The 21,812-nt window shown below is 41.4% G+C and overlaps 1 protein-coding gene across 1 annotated transcript in view; it reads right to left on the reverse strand.

Moving 5' to 3' along the window:
- LOC311053803 (oxysterol-binding protein-related protein 2-like) overlaps window positions 1–21,812 on the reverse strand; it is a 25,051-nt gene continuing 3,239 nt past the window's right edge. The window contains exons 3-14 of the mRNA XM_084069489.1: window positions 21,470–21,572; window positions 21,275–21,350; window positions 19,619–19,753; window positions 12,888–12,985; window positions 12,194–12,376; window positions 10,568–10,669; window positions 9,498–9,587; window positions 8,740–8,863; window positions 4,460–4,579; window positions 2,870–2,993; window positions 2,220–2,310; window positions 1–950 (exon numbers count right to left, since the gene is read on the reverse strand). Of these exons, the coding sequence (XP_083925615.1) occupies window positions 842–950; window positions 2,220–2,310; window positions 2,870–2,993; window positions 4,460–4,579; window positions 8,740–8,863; window positions 9,498–9,587; window positions 10,568–10,669; window positions 12,194–12,376; window positions 12,888–12,985; window positions 19,619–19,753; window positions 21,275–21,350; window positions 21,470–21,572 (1,355 nt within the window). The 3' untranslated portion in view covers window positions 1–841. The remainder of the gene's footprint in view (window positions 951–2,219; window positions 2,311–2,869; window positions 2,994–4,459; window positions 4,580–8,739; window positions 8,864–9,497; window positions 9,588–10,567; window positions 10,670–12,193; window positions 12,377–12,887; window positions 12,986–19,618; window positions 19,754–21,274; window positions 21,351–21,469; window positions 21,573–21,812) is intronic.

The following is a 21,812-nucleotide window of genomic DNA, read 5'->3' on the forward strand; positions in this document are numbered from 1 at the left end:
CAAAAAACTGTTAGGATTTAGAAAACATTTTTTAAGAATTGCCTCAGGTCTTAATGGGTTAACAACTCATTTGTGAAGAAAAGGCAAATCTCAAAAAAAATCTTGATATTGAATGGAAGTCATATCACTCAGCCCTAACGTGCACAGTACATGTAGATCTAGTATCTTAAACCCTAATGTTTCTAGTGTGGCTCAAATATTGAACTAAAACCACAGTGCTTAGTATTTAGTCTCTCCAGACAAGTTCCCTCTCACAATGTACACATGCTTCCGTCATAACGTGGCTGAGAAAGCGCACGTTGTAACGTTGAAGACCCCCCCCCCCCCCCCGTACAGCATTAGAATATTGTGGAATCGTTGTCTTATAGCTTGAGAGACGACTTAGTATTTGACAGCAGTGACAGACAGTCACAGTACGACTCTGGACTTCTGGAGGCCACCATCTTTAACGTTCTACAAAAACCCAGCGACGACAACGAGACGACATCCCTGACCTGGGCTAATGGGAAGGAGGACAGCGGACCACGTGCGAGAATACGCCACTTATGCGCGCGCGCATGTGTGTGTGTGTGTGTGTGCGTGTGTGTGTGTGTGTGTGTGTGTGTGTGCGTGTGTGTGTGTGTGTGTGTGTCGTCTGAATTAAAAGTCAACTCTAAAAACTAAAGAGATTATTGTTTCAACTCTGTAAAAAACTAGTCATCATCAATGCACTGTAAAATTGCAAAATAAACCATTTCTAATATATACTATATAATCATAAGCTTTTTCACAGGTTGTGTAGAAATGGTGAGGTGACATACAGTATGTCCGGTGGGGGGGGGGGGGGGGTACTGGGGGGTGATCAATAGATGTCGGGACAGTGGGACTGGGCGTTACTCCTCTCAAAGTAGCCTCCAGTGTAGAGCCAGTCCTCAGACCCTGTGTGAGGGTTTGTTCCCTGATGAAACCACCTGAAGGAGAAGGAACAGCATTGAGATGAAATCTGTAACATTTATGATGCACTATCCAGGATCTAACACGGGTCTCCTGGTGAGTATGTAATGTTGATTTAATGTTATTTCTCTCCGCCAGGAGAGTTTGTTTTCACTTTCTGAAACTGGGACTAACATTGGTCAAGCCTCACGTGACACGTGACAATACGGTGAAATAGTGTGATCCGATTGGCTAGTGACGTATAACGGCCTATAAAATACATCTGTCACTTTGAAAGAGTCTGTGCCTCTTTCAAAGTGAGGTAAGACAGTTCCAACAATCCTGCATGCAAAGCAGATACTTTAATTAAGCTAAAGCCTCTCTAGATGGGAAGGCCTCGATCCTACAAATGCTTAGTTAACAGCTAAGCACCCAAGCCAGCAAGCATGATTTTGAGTTGACATGGCTGAGAAATGGACAGATAGGACACTTACACAGACCGGAGGGATAGGACACTTACATAGACAGGACGGATAGGACACTTATACAGACAAGACGGATAGGACACTTATACAGACAGGACGGATCGGACACTTATACAGATAGAACATTCCCAACAGTCCCAACACAAGTCTTCTGGCGGAGAGTTGTGCTCCGAGGAGCACTTTTTCTAGTTATTATTATCATCATAATATTATTGATTGAATACTTTATTAGTACTTTTTTGTGTTATCCCTTTTAGCCTTAATGTCTGACTGTTCTAATGAGTAAATGTACTTAGCGACTTTACACCACTGATCAATTTAAAATCTCTGTGATGCGACTGTGGTTTCTAGTGATAGAAGACTCTCAATGATGTGGTTTCTAGTGATAGAAGACTCTCAGTGATGTGGTTTCTAGTGATAGAAGACTCTCAGTGATGTGGTTTCTAGTGATAGAAGACTCTCAGTGACTGTGGTTTCTAGTGATAAAAGACTCTCAGTGACTGTGGTTTCTAGTGATAGAAGACTCTCAGTGACTGTGGTTTCTAGTGATAGAAGACTCTCAGTGATGTGGTTTCTAGTGATAGAAGACTCTCAGTGATGTGGTTTCTAGTGATAGAGGACTCTCAGTGACTGTGGTTTCTAGTGATAGAAGACTCTCAGTGATGTGGTTTCTAGTGATAGAAGACTCTCAGTGACTGTGGTTTCTAGTGATAGAAGACTCTCAGTGACTGTGGTTTCTAGTGATAGAAGACTCTCAGTGACTGTGGTTTCTAGTGATAGAAGACTCTCAGTGACTGGTTTATAGGAGTTGATTAAACCCACCTGGTGGACCATTCCTCTTCATCCTTGGAGCGTTCTTTACGCGCAAAGCGCTGTTTCTCCTCCAACCTCTCCTTCTCCACACTGGCTGTGTCTACAAGACAATGACATCACACATGATAAGCTATGACATCACACATGATAAGCTATGACATCACACATGATAAGGTAATGACATCACACATGATAAGCTATGACATCACACATGGAGCTTAATGTGCAAAAAAAGTTTTCTCACTCAACAGTAAACAAACCAACATAGAGTATAAGTGTATACAGGGTATTTATAGTGACAATTTAAGGACTTTTAAGACCTTTTTAATACTGCAAAAAAAAACAATAAGAGTATTACTGTGTCAAAGGTAATTCAATTCAATTCAATTCAATTCTATTAAAGTGTCAAATCACAACAAGTTGTCTCAAGACACTTAACCTGTAGAGCAGAGACCCCACAATCCCACCCGGAGCAAGCAATTTTGCGACAGTGGCAACAAAAAACTAGACTAACAGTAAAACATTTCAGATGACTAAAATATGACAAAAACTAAATGGAACTTTATTCAAAAGACTATGACTAAAACTAAAACTAAATCTGCTGTCAAAATCAACACTGGTGATGAGGTCATGCTGTGTCAGGATGAGGTCATCATCACCTATGTCTCCGTCCTCCATGGCTCTGATGTCAGGCCTCAGCCTGCAGTCGGTGGGGGGCAGCAGTCTCTCCATGCCCGGCTCCAACTCGTTCAGCGTCAAGGCAAAGCTGCTGAAGTTATACATCTAAGACGGGAGCAAAGGTCAACAACGGGTTAAAGGCCAATTTAGGCTTTGACGCGACACGTGTCGCACACTACGTGTCTGACAACCAGTGGGTGTAAAGTAACTAGTAAGTAAGTACAAAGAAAGTACATTTAGCATTCCGGACTTTTACTTGTAACGGAGTATTTCTACCTTACAGCAGGGATGTGCACAGATAGACTCTAGGTGGTGCTAGAGCACCTGCCCTTTGCCCTCTTGACCAGAAGTGCCCTCTTTTTCCCAGTTTAAAGCAGGGGTCTTCAACAGGGGGTCCTCAGAGTTACTACAGGGGGTCCGCCAAATCTTTATGTGATATGATTTTTCTTTTTACCATAACCACTCGAAACCTAGCATCCCTTTTCTGAGGAGAACTTTAGCCAAAAATAGCAGATCTACAAGCCCACAACGCCTCGCGCTGCGAGGCGTTGTGAGCTTGTAGATCGGCTATTTTTGGCAAAGAGGTATAGGTGTAGAGGGAAAAAAGAGCAGACCAAGTAAACGAAAAAAAGTATAATTTACTTGAGCACCTGCTCCTCAAAATGTCTGTGCACGCCACTGCCTTGCAGTATTGATACTTTTACTTAAGTTGCCAAAAAATGTAAACAAGGGAGTGGATGTAGGCTTGTACTAGCCTGGGACCAGACCAATCTACCAGGGGGGCAAAAGAACAACCTGGCCACATGAGGCTAGGCTTGTACATCATCCCAAAGTACAAAATGACATTTTTCCAGAGGGTGAAATTGGTCTTAATCATAGAGACTGTATAAAAGAGATGGACAAAGCCAGACCTCTGGTTTCTACAGAGCGAAAATGAAGCCGATTGTTCAGGAATTTGAAATCCTCCATCTCTAATATAAGCCCAAAAGCACGTCGGGAACAGGAACCGGAAAACAACCCCCAAAGAATGCTATTGGTTGGGTAGCTTGTCAATCAAATCATCCCGCCCCTCATGGATAATAGCCTACTTTATCGTCAATTTTAGAATAAATGGGACCATAATTTACCAAACGCATATCATGGTGATTGAAAGGAGACTTTAAACTAGCGACTGGAAGCATATAGTGTTTATGACAATGTTTATTAAGGTAAGAAAATCTAGTCTAAAGTTTGTCAAAAACCCATCAGCTTGCGTTAAAATAAAGTATTTCTGACACCAGCAGGGGTAAAACAGTTTAACTACAGGCCATTCATATGAACTGTCTCTTCCCTATTGGAGTCAATGTAAAAATCTCAAGCTGGCCCCTTGGTCTTAATCCCTTTCAACCTGGTGGCCCTATTTTGTGCGTGTGCGTGTGTGTGTGTGTGTGTGTGTGTGTGTGTGTGTGTGTGTGTGTGTGTGTGTGTGTGTGTGTGTGTGTGTGTGTGTCTGTCAAGGTCACAGCCACGGTCAAAATGACCTGTCATATGACAGAGACAGAAATGTGATTGGCTTGATTGAGGTTTGGTACCTCTGCTGAGTGGGCGGGGCGTGGCGTTACCCTCCACAGTAAGGCACTTCCTGGTATCACCGTCACCGTTTCCTGTAGCTCTGGAGGCTCACACCCGTCCTCACCTTCTGCACTGTGTTCCTACACGCACACACACACACACACACACACACGCACGCACACACACACACACACACACACACACACACACACACACACGCACGCACGCACGCACGCGCACGCACGCACGCACACGCACGCACGCACGCACGCACGCAGATACACACAAACACATCCATACAAACATGCATCATCATGATCAAACAAGTGGACAAAAAGCCACCTCATGGTTTATGGTGTGATTATGATGCATCATGGTCCTTTAAATACGGTACAACACACAGGAGGGAAGGATGCTGTCTCTCTGAAGGCACAATGCATTATGAACAGTCATACACTGGAAATATAGACCATTGGTTCTCAAAGTGGGGTCCGGGGACCCCCAGGGGTCCTTGAGTGGGTTCCAGGGGGTACCCAGATAAATGTTGGATAGTTAGGAACCAAATGGAACCTTATGTTGCTGTAACTCTGAGAGTGTACAAATGGAACCAAATGGACCCTAACGGTCCATTTGGTTCCATTTGTACACTCTCAGAGTTACATTAGCATAGATTTTACAATATAAATTGCGGACCAAGTGATAGAAATGCCATTAAATGGGGGTCCGTAGCCCTAATGCAAGTCAAACTGGGGGTCCTTGAAATTAAAATGGTTGAGAATCACTGCTAGAGCCGTGAAAAAATCTTCTCTTATGGGGGTCCCTGGCTTATCTTTTGAAATGGGGGTCCGCGGGGTAATAAGTGTCAATTTGGGGGTCCTTGACATGAAAAAGTTTGAGAACCACTGACCTATAGACACTAGTTACAGGAGCTGCGTTCACGGTGGCAGCTACACGAAGATACAAAGCTACGTAGCAAATCTCTGGGCGAGTGGCTGCTGAAGTGTTGATGATCACCATGCTGCCCGCTTGATGCCAAGCAGGCGTCCGACGAGCCACAATAATATGAACCCATTAAGACCGGGAACGCATCTGTGTGACCACTTTAACCATTATCTTATAATTTGACTAATTTGACTAGCAGATCTACAAGCTTATAGCGCGGCACTAGGTGCCATCGCATTTTAGAAAGATCGTGAAAATGTGTGCAAATCTTTGAATATATATTATATATATATTTTTTTTAACACATTGAGTGCCAGGGGTTTTTCAAAACAGGGTACCTCCAGTGCCTGGATTTTTAACCATTTTTGGACCTTTTTCAAGTAGTCACAAAATATTTTCAGTGATCACCGTCCTCACGGTGATCCCCTCATTACACACACAGGGGTCTCGTACAATCTGGGGAAAAACATTAAAAACATTCGGTAATCCGTTCCATAGTTGCAGCCAGTTGAAAATAGTCGAAAATACATACTAAAAAAGAAAAGTACACAGGAGCCGAGATATATGTTTTTGAAGTCATAAGTTAACCAGGAAGTGGATTGGAGTCTAAATCTTCGAAAAATCATATCTCCTGGTGCTGTGAAGGAAAAAAAAAAATTGATTTTTTTTTTTCTTTTTCATATTTTTGCCCAAAAATGGTCATAACCGTTTTTGGCACACCTCGTTTGGATTATGAAAAACGGTCCGGACCGTTTTTGGCACTCAATGTGTTAAGCGAACATTTTGCACTCAAATCTTTGCTTCTGGGGGGTCCCTGGAACAACGTATTTTCAGATGGGGGTCCGCGGCCAAATACATATCATTTTGGGGATAATTTTGATTTGCACAAATTCTCACGACTTTTCAAAAATAGCAGATCTACAAGCTCATAGCGCGGCACTCTGTGCCGCGCTATGAGCTTGTAGATCTGCTATTTTTTTAATAGCCAAAGTATAAAATAATGGTTATACTGCAGCTAAAATCTAAAATGACACAGATGCGTTCCCGGTCTTAAAGGGTTAAGGGATTAAAAAAAAACACAGAACTGGCTGACATGAAATAATGACGTTTCCTTCCATTACAGGCAGGAATTGTGTGAAGAGAGAAGGTGAGAAAATGGTTGAACAACAGCTTTCGTAGCTGCAGTTGAAGCCAGCTCAACTTGGACTGTATGTAGCTTTGTAGATTTGGTAGGAGCTTCAAAAAGGTAGTTTTGTTTGTGTGGCTGGCTCCCATTGAAAACCAATAGTAGCCCGTAGCTTTGTATCTTCATGTCACTGGCTCCCATTGAAAACCAATGGTAGCCTGTAGCTCTGTAGCTGTGCCAGCGTGAACGCAGCATTAGGGATGGGAATCCACAACCGGAATCGTAAGATTCCAAAGCTTACAAACGTATCGATTTCTTTGATCAACGCTGGCGTGTTTTATACTGACAGTAGAACGTTTGCAATGTCATGCGTCTAGCCGTCTCTACGCTGCTGAGGAGAGACAGATAAGATGCATTGGGATTCATTTTAACCCATTGAGACCTGAAGCCGATTCTACGTGTCTCCTAAATCCCAACAGTATTCTGAAAAACGTATGTTTCTATATCAGTGGTGCTCAAACTTTATCATGTCAAGGACCCCTAAAATGATATGTATTTGGCCGCGGACCCCCATCAAAATATTTTGTTCCAGGGACCCCCAGAAGCAAAAATTTGAGCTAAAAATGTTCGCTTTAAAAAAATATATATTCAAAGATTTGCACACATTTTCACGATTTTTCAAAAATAGCAGATCTACAAGCTCGTAGCGCGGCACTCGGTGCCGCGCTATGAGCTTGTAGATCTGCTATTTTTGAATAGCCCAAAGTGTAAAATAATGCTTTTTAGCTCAAATCTAAAAATGACACAGTTCCAGGTCTTAATGGGTTAAAGCAGCAAAAAATTAGCTGCCGTCATTTTTTATGTCCTCCCCAGGATAGGAAACAACCTCTGCAGGTCTATACGTTTTCCACACTGAAAAATCCATAAGAAATCAATCTGTGAATCGATAAAAAAAATCGGATCAATACGTAGAATGGCTAATGGCATTATTGCTATCATTTCCCATCCCTAACAACAGGAGTGCACTACATAAAGGCATACCATATGAAACACACTGGACCTTACCTTCATCTAATGCCTGTTAATGCATGTTAACGTGAAAGAAAAACATAAGTGCACACATGTTTGAGAAAACACAACCATCAGTGACAAACACACAGTTTACAGAGCTTTGAAAGAGGAGAGCAGAACCCTGGGAAGAACACTGTTAGTGAGTTAGTATCACAACACACATCTGAGTCTTAGAAAGGTGCTGTACGTGATTTCTTTTTTTTCCTTTTGGTTCAAATATGTGTTAAATAGCTCTACTCTCATAGTCATCATTGCTATAGAGTACAGAAGTCTGACGTAATTTACACATCCTACCTGGTTCGCGGTTTTCCACCCCGTTCTGAATCCCCATAGACGTGTTTAATATCACGTCAAATAAGAACTGTGTTCCAAAAATAAACAAATGACCTGGTGGTTTGACTCTTATGGATATGAAGCATCAGAAAACGATAATGTTACTTCCGCCGAATTAGTTACATTTTCGCCAGAAACAGACTGTATCAAATATAAGTGACTGACTATCATAAACGATACAGAACCTCCTCCCTGACAATATCGCTGAGACAGTTTGTTTATTTTTGGACCACAATTCTTATATGAGACGATTCTATGATGACCCAATGTTATTCTCCATAGAGACATTACTTTACGATCCAGGGGATGAACGAGTGACGTCAGGACTTCTGTGCTCTATAGAGTGTTTGTTCAGTAACAGGAGTCTCCCTGTCTCTCCAGCTCTTTAATAAACAGAAAGTACATTTTCAGGTCAGGATACCAATTTTATCCAGTCAGGAGAGAGAACCCATACAGGATAAACAAGTCAAATTGGAAGTGATGATTGGATGAAACTGAAACTGAAAATGTATTTTTGTGTTTATTAAAGACCTGGAGAGAGCCCTGCTACTAAATAAACACTCTACAGCAATGATTAATATCACAATATAGAAGCTTCAACTTTTTAACCATTTTTGTTTTGTTTTAAGTACCCAAGAATATCACTTACAGCTGATTTACATTTGGTCTTATGACCGCGCCGCTCGCCAAAAATAGCGAATCTACAAGTTCACAACGCGTTGAGAAGCAACGCTTTGTGAGCTTGTAGATTGGCCATTTTCTATTTTGAACGAGCGACATGGTAATAGGACAGAGTATGAATCATACATTAAATGAAGCATTACTCACCTGTCTCTGCTTTTTAGAGTCCCCGGTCTTCTTGTCTGTCTTCTTATGTGTTTCATAAGTCTTGGGGTCCACACAGTACAGACACTCTGTCCACTTCCCATACACCACACAGCGCTTCTTCTTGCTACGGCAACAACAGAGGGACAAACTTCCAACGTGAAAAGTGCTGTGATGATTTGGTTTTGTTTTAAATATCACTTAAAGGTAGGGTAAGGGATTTACTTTGGTTAAAATAAGTGTTAAATAGCTCTATATTGTGATAGTAATCATTGCTATAGAGTGTTTGTTCAATAACAGTGTTAAATAGCTCTATATTGTGATAGTACTCATTACTATAAAGTGTTTGTTCAGTAAAAGGAGTCTCCATGTCTCTCCAGCTCTTTATTAAACAGAAAATGTATTTTCAGTGCTCTCTCCTGATTGGCTTAAATGTTGTCACCTACCTGAAAATGTACTATATTGTGTTTACTACAGAGCTGGAGAGACTCCTGTGACCTAACAAACGCTTTGTAGCAATGATTACTATCACAATATAGTACTTTAACCTTTTTAACAAAACAAAAAAGGTTTACCAAAAAATATCACTTACCCTATACCTTCAACAGCACTTTAAGGAATAAATTCAGGGCAGAACAGCTTTCAAATTATTTTCATAAATTGGGAGAGCTGTTTGTTTACTGTTAAAAATGGGTAAAAATAAATAAAATCCAAAGCCCCCCCCCCAAATGAAAATGTAAATGTAAATAATGTAACATTACCTCTTGTCTTGGATGTAACCCTCCACTCTGTGCAGTTCTTTTCCAAACATCCCACAGGACTTGAAGTTCAGCACACACCGTTCTCCTGTACTGAAACACAGCAGCACTCCTGTCACTCACACACACCTGGTTAGGTCTGTCTCTATTACATCATCGCATGATCGCAATTATTTCAGATGATCGTAAACACCTTTGCATAAACGTCAGAATCGTTTCCATGCATCGGTATAAATCAATCTGTTGAAAAATGGTGTAAATAGTTGATCTACAAGCTCACGACGTGTCGAGCTTGTGCAATCTTTCTTTACAAAGCCTAAAGGTTCAACAGAAATATATGTTTTTATTGATATGTTCCGATCAATGCCAACAACACAATGACATCATTGAAGGGTTCTGGGTTTGGTGATGTTCTACTACATGGTCAGAACCATCTTTGTTTGCTTCACTGTACAATGTACTGTACGTCAATGAGGAGCATAACTTTGAATGATCAACTTTTAGTCAAGTATTTTGTATTCCTTGCCCACCTTTTGAGTTACATCATCAAGTTAACAACACAACACAAACCTCTCTTGATTTAGTTTTAGTCATATTTTAGTCATCTGAAATGTTTTACTGTTAGTCTAGTTTTAGTCGACTAAATATCATAAGATTATAGTCGACTAAATCTACAGTTGATTTAGTCGACTAAAATGTATGTTGGCGGTGCCTTGATGGCGTCGTAAAGGCTGATTTCACACTTGGTTGCATGCTGAAAATAGCCGATCTACAAGCTCACAACGCGTCGCGCTGCGACGCGTTGTGAGCTTGTAGATATGCTATTTACAGAGCACAACACCCGAACGCAACCAAGCATAACATTAATAATTATCTTTTAGTTCTACTGGATCTCTTCTCCACTCATCCCTCCCTGACATTTTAGTCTAGTTTTTATCTGTTGACGAAATTGTCAATATATTTAGTCTTAGTTTTAGTCATTGTAGCTTAGTTTGTATTTAGTTTTCGTCAGTGAAAAAAAATGTCATCATAGTTTTAGTCGACGAAATCAACACAGTAGAAGTAGTACCTACCTGTGGTTGACCAGGTCCACAGTGCCATACTGCTCGATCCACATTTTCCCCAGGATGTGAACACAGCACATTGGGTTTGTCCATGTGTACGCCTCCTTGTGTCTGCAAGTCAATTCACACGATAGAACCACATGGATCAATGCACTGATACACGTGTTGACTGATCAATAGAACCACATGGATCAATGCACTGATACATGTGTTGACTGATCAATAGAACCACATGGATCAATGCACTGATACATGTGTTGACTGATCAATAGAACCACATGGATCAATGCACTGATACATGTGTTGACTGATCAATAGAACCACATGGATCAATGCACTGATACATGTGTTGACTGATCAATAGAACCACATGGATCAATGCACTGATACATGTGTTGGTGATCAGTAGAACCACATGGATCAATGCACTGATACATGTGTTGACTGATCAATAGAACCACATGGATCAATGCACTGATACATGTGTTGACTGATCAATAGAACCACATGGATCAATGCACTGATACATGTGTTGACTGATCAATAGAACCACATGGATCAATGCACTGATACATGTGTTGGTGATCAGTAGAACCACATGGATCAATGCACTGATACATGTGTTGACTGATCAATAGAACCACATGGATCAATGCACTGATACATGTGTTGACTGATCAATAGAACCACATGGATCAATGCACTGATACATGTGTTGACTGATCAATAGAACCACATGGATCAATGCACTGATACATGTGTTGACTGATCAATAGAACCACATGGATCAATGCACTGATACATGTGTTGACTGATCAATAGAACCACATGGATCAATGCACTGATACATGTGTTGGTGATCAGTAGAACCACATGGATCAATGCACTGATACATGTGTTGACTGATCAATAGAACCACATGGATCAATGCACTGATACATGTGTTGACTGATCAATAGAACCACATGGATCAATGCACTGATACATGTGTTGACTGATCAATAGAACCACATGGATCAATGCACTGATACATGTGTTGACTGATCAATAGAACCACATGGATCAATGCACTGATACATGTGTTGGTGATCAGTAGAACCACATGGATCAATGCACTGATACATGTGTTGACTGATCAATAGAACCACATGGATCAATGCACTGATACATGTGTTGACTGATCAATAGAACCACATGGATCAATGCACTGGCTTAAATGTTGTCACCTACCTGAAAATGTACTATATTGTGTTTACTAAAGAGCTGGAGAGACCATGTGACCCAACAAACACTCTGTAGCAATGATTACTATCACAATATAGTACTTTAACCTTTTTAACAAAAAGTTCCCTTTTGTACACTCTCAGAGTAATTAGAAAAAAAGATCATGGACCTGTGTGTAGATAGATCATTTTATTTCCATGTCCTGCACACAAAGTGGCCAACCCTCATGGGTTTATAAAACACCATAAGTCCTTATGCGCACACACACACACACACACACACACACACACACACACACACACACACACACACACACACACACACACACACACACACACACACACACACACACACACACACACACACACACACATACACACACACACACACACACACACAGAGAGGACTCACTTCAGTAGCTCTAGCGTCATGGTTCCTCTGGGCTCGGCCTCCACACTCTTCCCCCAGAACTTGAGCTTTGGGTAGATGGATCCGTGGAACTCGAACTCCTGCTTCAGGGACTGAGCGTGGAAGGCACTGACAGGAGGGTGGTGGCTCACCTGCTCTGAGATCAGCCTGTAGCCCTCCTCCTCCCTGCAACGTGAAAAGCACCATCTGTAACCCTACTAGCAGTGGTTGGTGGAAAAAGTACTCAAATTCTTTACTTGAGTAAAAGTATCGATACCACCATGTAGAAATACTCTGTTACAAATAAAAGTCTGTTAAAATAAAATACATTAATAATGTACTTAAAGTAAAAAATTACAGTACAAAAAAAAAAGTAAAAGTACAACAATATTGGCGTCAAAATATATTTAAGTACTAAAAGTAAAAGTAGTCATTATGCACACTATCCCATTTCACATGTTTCCAAATGTATGAAATTCCTTTGAAAATAGCAGATCTACAAGCTCATAACGCGTTGCAGTTGTGAGCTTGTAGATCAGCTATTTTCAAATAGCCATGGCTAAAAGTGGTTAATGTATGCTTTACATGGTCATGTAAAAATACATGGTTATGTACTGTGGGTGCATATTTGACAATAAAAACATCAATCAATCAAACTGTTTTAGGAACTCATTCTCAACACATTTGTTTTCAATACCTTGTGAGTTCATACGTCTCTCCCAGTAAAGGGTTAAACGGCTTTCCGGTCCTCTCCCACTGAGACGCCACGGACGAGACGGCGAACGCTGCAACAAACTGTCACACAAAAACAACAAACTGTCACACAGAGACAACAAACTGTCACACAAAAACAACAAACTGTCACACAGAGACAACAAACTGTCACACAGAGACAACAAACTGTCACACAAAAACAACAAACTGTCACACAGAGACAACAAACTGTCACACACAGAGACAACAAACTGTCACACAGAGACAACAAACTGTCACACAAAAACAACAAACTGTCACACACAGAGACAACAAACTGTCACACAGAGACAACAAACTGTCACACAAAAACAACAAACTGTCACACAGAGACAACAAACTGTCACACAGAGACAACAAACTGTCACACAGAGACAACAAACTGTCACACAAAAACAACAAACTGTCACACAGAGACAACAAACTGTCACAAAAAAACAACAAACTGTCACACAGAGACAACAAACTGTCACACAGAGACAACAAACTGTCACAAAAAAACAACAAACTGTCACACAGAGACAACAAACTGTCACACAAAAACAACAAACTGTCACACAAAGACAACAAACTGTCACACAAAAACAACAAACTGTCACACGGAGACAACAAACTGTCACACAGAGACAACAAACTGTCACACAGAGACAACAAACTGTCACACAAAAACAACAAACTGTCACACAGAGACAACAAACTGTCACACAAAAACAACAAACTGTCACACAGAGACAACAAACTGTCACACAAAAACAACAAACTGTCACACAGAGACAACAAACTGTCACACAAAAACAACAAACTGTCACACAGAGACAACAAACTGTCACACAAAAACAACAAACTGTCACACAGAGACAACAAACTGTCACACAAAAACAACAAACTGTCACACAGAGACAACAAACTGTCACACAAAAACAACAAACTGTCACACAGAGACAACAAACTGTCACACAGAGACAACAAACTGTCACACAAAAACAACAAACTGTCACACAGAGACAACAAACTGTCACACAGAGACAACAAACTGTCACACAAAGACAACAAACTGTCACACAGAGACAACAAACTGTCACACAGAGACAACAAACTGTCACACAGAGACAACAAACTGTCACACAGAGACAACAAACTGTCACACAGAGACAACAAACTGTCACACAAAAACAACAAACTGTCACACAGAGACAACAAACTGTCACACAAAAACAACAAACTGTCACACAGAGACAACAAACTGTCACACAGAGACAACAAACTGTCACACAAAAACAACAAACTGTCACACAGAGACAACAAACTGTCACACAGAGACAACAAACTGTCACACAAAGACAACAAACTGTCACACAGAGACAACAAACTGTCAGACAGAGACAACAAACTGTCACAAAAAAACAACAAACTGTCACACAGAGACAACAAACTGTCACACAGAGACAACAAACTGTCACACAAAAACAACAAACTGTCACACAGAGACAACAAACTGTCACACAGAGACAACAAACTGTCACACAAAAACAACAAACTGTCACACAAAGACAACAAACTGTCACACAAAAACAACAAACTGTCACACGGAGACAACAAACTGTCACACAAAAACAACAAAATGTCACACAGAGACAACAAACTGTCACACAGAGACAACAAACTGTCACACAAAAACAACAAACTGTCACACGGAGACAACAAACTGTCACACAGAGACAACAAACTGTCACACAGAGACAACAAACTGTCACACAAAAACAACAAACTGTCACACAGAGACAACAAACTGTCACACAGAGACAACAAACTGTCACACAAAGACAACAAACTGTCACACAGAGACAACAAACTGTCACACAGAGACAACAAACTGTCACACCAAAACAACAAACTGTCACACAGAGACAACAAACTGTCACAAAAAAACAACAAACTGTCACACAGAGACAACAAACTGTCACACAGAGACAACAAACTGTCACACAAAAACAACAAACTGTCACACAGAGACAACAAACTGTCACAAAAAAACAACAAACTGTCACACAGAGACAACAAACTGTCACACAGAGACAACAAACTGTCACACAAAAACAACAAACTGTCACACAGAGACAACAAACTGTCACACAGAGACAACAAACTGTCAAACAGAGACAACAAACTGTCACACAGAGACAACAAACTGTCACACAAAAACAACAAACTGTCACACAGAGACAACAAACTGTCACACAGAGACAACAAACTGTCACACAAAAACAACAAACTGTCACACAGAGACAACAAACTGTCACACAGAGACAACAAACTGTCACACAAAGACAACAAACTGTCACACAGAGACAACAAACTGTCACACAAAAACAACAAACTGTCACACAAAAACAACAAACTGTCACACAGAGACAACAAACTGTCACACAAAGACAACAAACTGTCACACAAAAACAACAAACTGTCACACAGAGACAACAAACTGTCACACAAAGACAACAAACTGTCACACAAAAACAACAAACTGTCACACAGAGACAACAAACTGTCACACAAAAACAACAAACTGTCACACAGAGACAACAAACTGTCACACAGAGACAACAAACTGTCACACAGAGACAACAAACTGTCACACAAAAACAACAAACTGTCACACAGAGACAACAAACTGTCACACAAAAACAACAAACTGTCACACAAAGACAACAAACTGTCACACAAAAACAACAAACTGTCACACAGAGACAACAAACTGTCACACAAAAACAACAAACTGTCACACAGAGACAACAAACTGTCACACAAAAACAACAAACTGTCACACAGAGACAACAAACTGTCACACAGAGACAACAAACTGTCACACAGAGACAACAAACTGTCACACAGAGACAACAAACTGTCACACAAAAACAACAAACTGTCACACAAAAACAACAAACTGTCACACACAGAGACAACAAACTGTCACACAGAGACAACAAACTGTCACACAGAGACAACAAACTGTCACACAAAAACAACAAACTGTCACACACAGAGACAACAAACTGTCACACAAAAACAACAAACTGTCACACAGAGACAACAAACTGTCACACAGAGACAACAAACTGTCACACAGAGACAACAAACTGTCACACAAAAACAACAAACTGTCACACAGAGACAACAAACTGTCACAAAAAAACAACAAACTGTCACACAGAGACAACAAACTGTCACACAGAGACAACAAACTGTCACAAAAAAACAACAAACTGTCACACAGAGACAACAAACTGTCACACAGAGACAACAAACTGTCACACAAAAACAACAAACTGTCACACAAAGACAACAAACTGTCACACAAAAACAACAAACTGTCACACAGAGACAACAAACTGTCACACAAAAACAACAAACTGTCACACAAAGACAACAAACTGTCACACAGAGACAACAAACTGTCACACAGAGACAACAAACTGTCACACAGAGACAACAAACTGTCACACAGAGACAACAAACTGTCACACAGAGACAACAAACTGTCACACAAAGACAACAAACTGTCACACAAAAACAACAAACTGTCACACACAAACAACAAACTGTCACACACAAACAACAAACTGTCACACAGAGACAACAAACTGTCACACAAAGACAACAAACTGTCACACAGAGACAACAAACTGTCACACAGAGACAACAAACTGTCACACAAAAACAACAAACTGTCACACAAAGACAACAAACTGTCACACAAAAACAACAAACTGTCACACACAAACAACAAACTGTCACACACAAACAACAAACTGTCACACACAAACAACAAACTGTCACACACAAACAACAAACTGTCACACACAAACAACAAACTGTCACACACAAACAACAAACTGTCACACACAAACAACAAACTGTCACACACAAACAACAAACTGTCACACAAAAACAACAAACTGTCACACAGAGACAACAAACTGTCACACAAAAACAACAAACTGTCACACAAAAACAACAAACTGTCACACAAAAAAACAACAAACTGTCACACACAAAAACAACAAACTGTCACACACAAAAACAACAAACTGTCACACAGAGACAACAAACTGTCACACAGAGACAACACAGGGTTCATCACCATGCTGGCTTGTGGTGGACATTTTTGTCAAATTGTCATTTTTTGCCACGGACATACAAAATGAGTGAAAATAATATTAACACATTCGGTGCCAGAATTTTATAATAACGGATTACGTTCTGTGCCAGAAATCTCACCGTTGAGCTGCGCGGCGCTGTTTAAGCTGTAGACTCCACGACGAGCATTCCATGTGAAACAAAGCATGCGTGCATTTTGCACGATGGTCCTGGCTAACGCCTGGAACGATAACATCTTTCACGCGGGTCACAATGGCGGAGCGATCGCGCATACAAAATGAGTCGTTTTCCCCAACGTAAAAGGTTTCGGAATTATAGGGGTTTTAGAGGAGGAGATAGAACGGAAGCGGATGGGGAGCCATGTTTTTTGGCACGGTGATCTATAAGGCCCTTCCTTCTCAGAATCACCGTGGGTGATTCCAGAGCTGCTCCAGCCTTTCCTGTGTGGGAAAAAACGAGAAAAAAAAACGAAAAGACCGAAAACACGGTTCAGACCGTGTTTGGCACACGATGTGTTAACAGAAACACATAAAAAGCTAGCCCTGAATGACCATAACATGTGTGTAACTCTGAGAGTTAAGGGGGTCCTTGCAAATAAAACATTTGAGAACCACTGTACTGGTGGACTCCTAATATGCCATAGTGTCATAGTAAATCAGTGTCATACATATTATGAAGAAAACCTGGAGACTTGACGTTCAGTAATTGGGTCTTTATTATAATGGTGTGTAAAAAACAAAATCTAAAATTTGCCACGGACAAGAACAAGTCGTAGGGACATATTGATGAGCCCTGGTCACACAGAGACAGACAGTGGGTGTAAGGACATATTGATGAGCCCTGGTCACACAGAGACAGACAGTGGGTGTAGAGGGACATAGTGATGAGCCCTGGTCACACAGAGACAGACAGTGGGTGTAGAGGGACATAGTGATGAGCCCTGGTCACACAGAGACAGACGGTGGCTGTAGGGACATATTGATGAGCCCTGGTCACACAGAGACAGACGGTGGACAGGACACGTCTCAGTAGAGGTATGTTTAGGGCAGGTTGATATGTTGAAGAGGCATTTGGTAAATGAAGACTTTTGGTGTTCAAAATCTACAGCGGTGAATCCGCCTTTTTGAGCGTCTCTACATGAACACAATTGGCCCGTGTTTCGGGGGAGGGACGCCGGGCGGGGAGGAGGGTGATAATAGCCATTGCATGTATTCCTACAGGCTGGGGCAGCCCGTGTCAGCATGGGGCGTTATATGGGGCATATATTGACAATTTCGTCAACAAATAAAAACTAGACTAAAATGTCAGTGAGGGATCTAGTGGAAAAGAGATCCAGTACAACTAAAAGACAAGTCATTTTATGTTTGGTTGCGCTCGGGTGTTACGCTCTGAAAATAGCAGATCTACAAGCTCACAACGCGTCGCACCACGACGCGTTGTGAGCTTGTAGATCTGCTATTTTCAGCATGCAACCAAGTGGAAAATCAGCCATCACGACGCCATCAAGGCACCGCCGACATACATTTTAGTCGACTAAATCTAGACTAACACTAAAACATTTCCGATGACTAAAATATGACAAAAACTAAATGAAAATTTGCTGTCAAAATCAACACTGCCAGAAGGCAAAGCTCTCCATATACCGGACAATGTTTGTTCCTAATCTCACCCACAGTATGGTCATGAAGTGTGGGGTCATGACCCAAAGAATAAGACTACGGATACAAGCGGCTGAAATGTGTTTTCTCAGCCTGGTGGCTGGCGTCTCCCTTAGGGATAGGGTTTTAGGAAAGCAAGAGACAGGTGAGTAATGCTCCATCTATAATTCATTCTCTGTCCTAAAGTACTCAATCAAACACAATGTAGAGTTTTTGGAAGCAGAAAAAGAAAAAGAAAATATATGAATGAATCTAGGGGTGTGTGTGTCTAGAGGCAAAGTGGCATCTTTAACCCAATTCATTATAACATGTAGTGTTGCTGCTGTACCTTCATGTGTTCTATAGCAGTGGTTCTCAAACTTTTTCATGTCAAGGACCCCCTAATTGACACTTATTACCCCACCGACCCCCATTTGAAAAGATAAGCCAGGGACCCCAATAAGAGAAGGTTTTTACGGCTCTCTAGCAGTGATTCTCAACCATTTTAATTCCAAGGACCCCCAGTTTGACATGCATTAGGCTACGGACCCCCATTTAATGGCATTTATACCTCTGGGACCTCAATTCACATTGTAAAACCAATGTTAATTTAACTCTGAGAGTGTACAAATGGAACCAAATGGACCCGTTAGGGTCCATTTGGTTCCATTTGTACACTCTCAGAGTTACAGACACATAAGGGTCCATTTGGTTCCTGTCCATCATTTAGCTGGGGACCCCCTGGAACCCCCTCAAGTACCCCTGGGGGTCCCCGGACCCCACTTTGAGAACCAATGTTCTATGGAGTCAGACAGTGATGTAGTGTTGAACCTTCATGCGTTCTATGGAGTCAGACAGTGATGTAGTGTTGAACTTGTACCTTCATGCGTTCTATGGAGTCAGGCTGGGAGCAGGCCTTGAGGATGAGCTGGGTGTGCTCCATGTACTCAGACAGTCTCTGAAGGAAACTCAAAGGCTCGTTGAAGGACACTGGCATTGCTATTTTGGACAGCTCCTGTGTGTGACCACAACAAAAGGACAGTCACACAAAGTCACACAAAGTCACAAATAGATGACATAATTAGGTGATAATAAAGGGAGGGGTTTCTATATGATATTTAAAGGATATTACAGCGCCATTGCAGTGAAATGTGCAATCCCTCATTACAGCATGCGTATATGCTTTGCTTTTATCCACTACATTGCCTCTTAAATAAGCTGTGAAAATATGTATATATATTCATTGGATTTGAATGTTTACACTTGTAGTTTCTCTATAGCCAGACAAAGTCTGAAAAATACATTTGTTTTTGACTCATCTTGAACAGGATATAGACAGAAACATTTTCACTTTTTCAGCCATTAACACAATCAAAGTTCAAGTTAATACAGCTAACTAGAAATGAAAGAAATACAATTTCTTAAAGTGTGTTTTTCTTTTCTCATAAAAAGTGATTGCACAGTATTTCAGTGATTCTGGCAGGTTGTGATACGTTCTGGTACATGTATGCTGCCCTGCCAAGCTAAAGTGCAGTAACTATGTTTTTCGACACACCGACTTATTGGTGCATCCCAAAGGTCAAATTAGCCTTTGTGATTTTGGGGGATAAACAATTACCTCAAGAACAGATGTACAATTAGTGTAATATCACATGTATGCTGATATCTCATTTGGCAGACCAGTTGAATCACTTTTAAACCCATTTTTCAGTAATTTTCTTTTTCGTAGTTACTGCACTTTGGCTTGGCAGGGCAGTATATATGTGGTAGGTTGTGATTGTGGTACTCATACAACATCATAAGGTTTGCACACTGGTTAGATGTTCCGCTTTGTTTCATTGTGCTCAATGTTTACATCCTCATATCTTCATTAGGAATAACATCTGGGTTAGCGCCCCAGCTTGTGTCTTCCGCGAGGAAAAAGCCCAACAAATCCACGGTGAGGCCTTTAAGGAGGACCTTTCAGGCAAGCCGCACGTGGAGCCTGTACTGCAGTACCACCAGGGTACAGCTAACCATCTCGCCAGAATGAAATGTTTGCAACGGGGGGAGTCTGGTGCAACGCTCAGGTCCTGAACCTGGTGAGACGGAGGAGGAGCCCGGCCAGGAGGCCATCTACAGAGCCTAGTCCCTCCACGTGCCAGAGCCTCTCCTCTCCCCCGGCCCCGGCAGAGTAGTTCCGGAGAAGCGGACTGAGTGGCCCTGTCTTACCCTAAGAGGACTGACTGTGGGTACAGTAGCTACTGGGACGTTAAGTCGGGCTTGATCAACCCCTGGCTGGGTCACCTGGGCGAGGGCGTATGTTGTTGCGAGACCCGAAACACCTGATGACCCCAGGCTACAACACTGAGGATACGTCCCAGGTACATCCATGTGATGTTTTTTCATTACTGGTGATCGAAACATTGAGCGCAATAAAACAAAGTGGAGCATCTGACCAGTGTGCAGGCCTTATTATTTATGTTGAACTTTGGTTTGTCATGGACACTGAAGTAGATGTGTGTGCATTAGTGTTCTGTTAGGTTGTGCTACTCACCATGCCCATACATTTCTTCAGCATGTTCCACACGCTGAAGTTGTTTCTGGACATCATCTGAGCAGGCAGGGCTTCCCTGGTTCACATTCAAACACAACTATGAGTGGCTCATAAACAACGTGTTTTATTTGTAATTAACTTAGGCTGCATTAAATGAACACTGGTATTTGACTGTGTAACAGCAAGCCGTCTCACCTGCGCTGCCACTGTCCGTTCTCCTGCGTTGTTGTGCTGTGTTTACTGTTAAGAGCATCTTTATAACCGACCTGCTCCTCACCGGAATCATCAGACTCCATTCCTGAAAAATATGACGACGGCAAATGATGCAGCTTGGAAGTCATGCTGTCAACACAACATGTCAACCATGTTATTTGTCACATGCTCATGATAACATGTCAACCATGTTATGTGTCACATGTTCATGATAACATGTCAACCATGTTATTTGTCACATGCTCATGATAACATGTCAACCATGTTATTTGTCACATGCTCATGATAACATGTCAACCATGTTATTTGTCACATGCTCATGATA

This window comes from Gymnoscopelus microlampas, assembly GCF_963454915.1.
Source record: "Gymnoscopelus microlampas genome assembly, chromosome: 10".
NCBI lineage: Eukaryota > Metazoa > Chordata > Actinopteri > Myctophiformes > Myctophidae > Gymnoscopelus > Gymnoscopelus microlampas.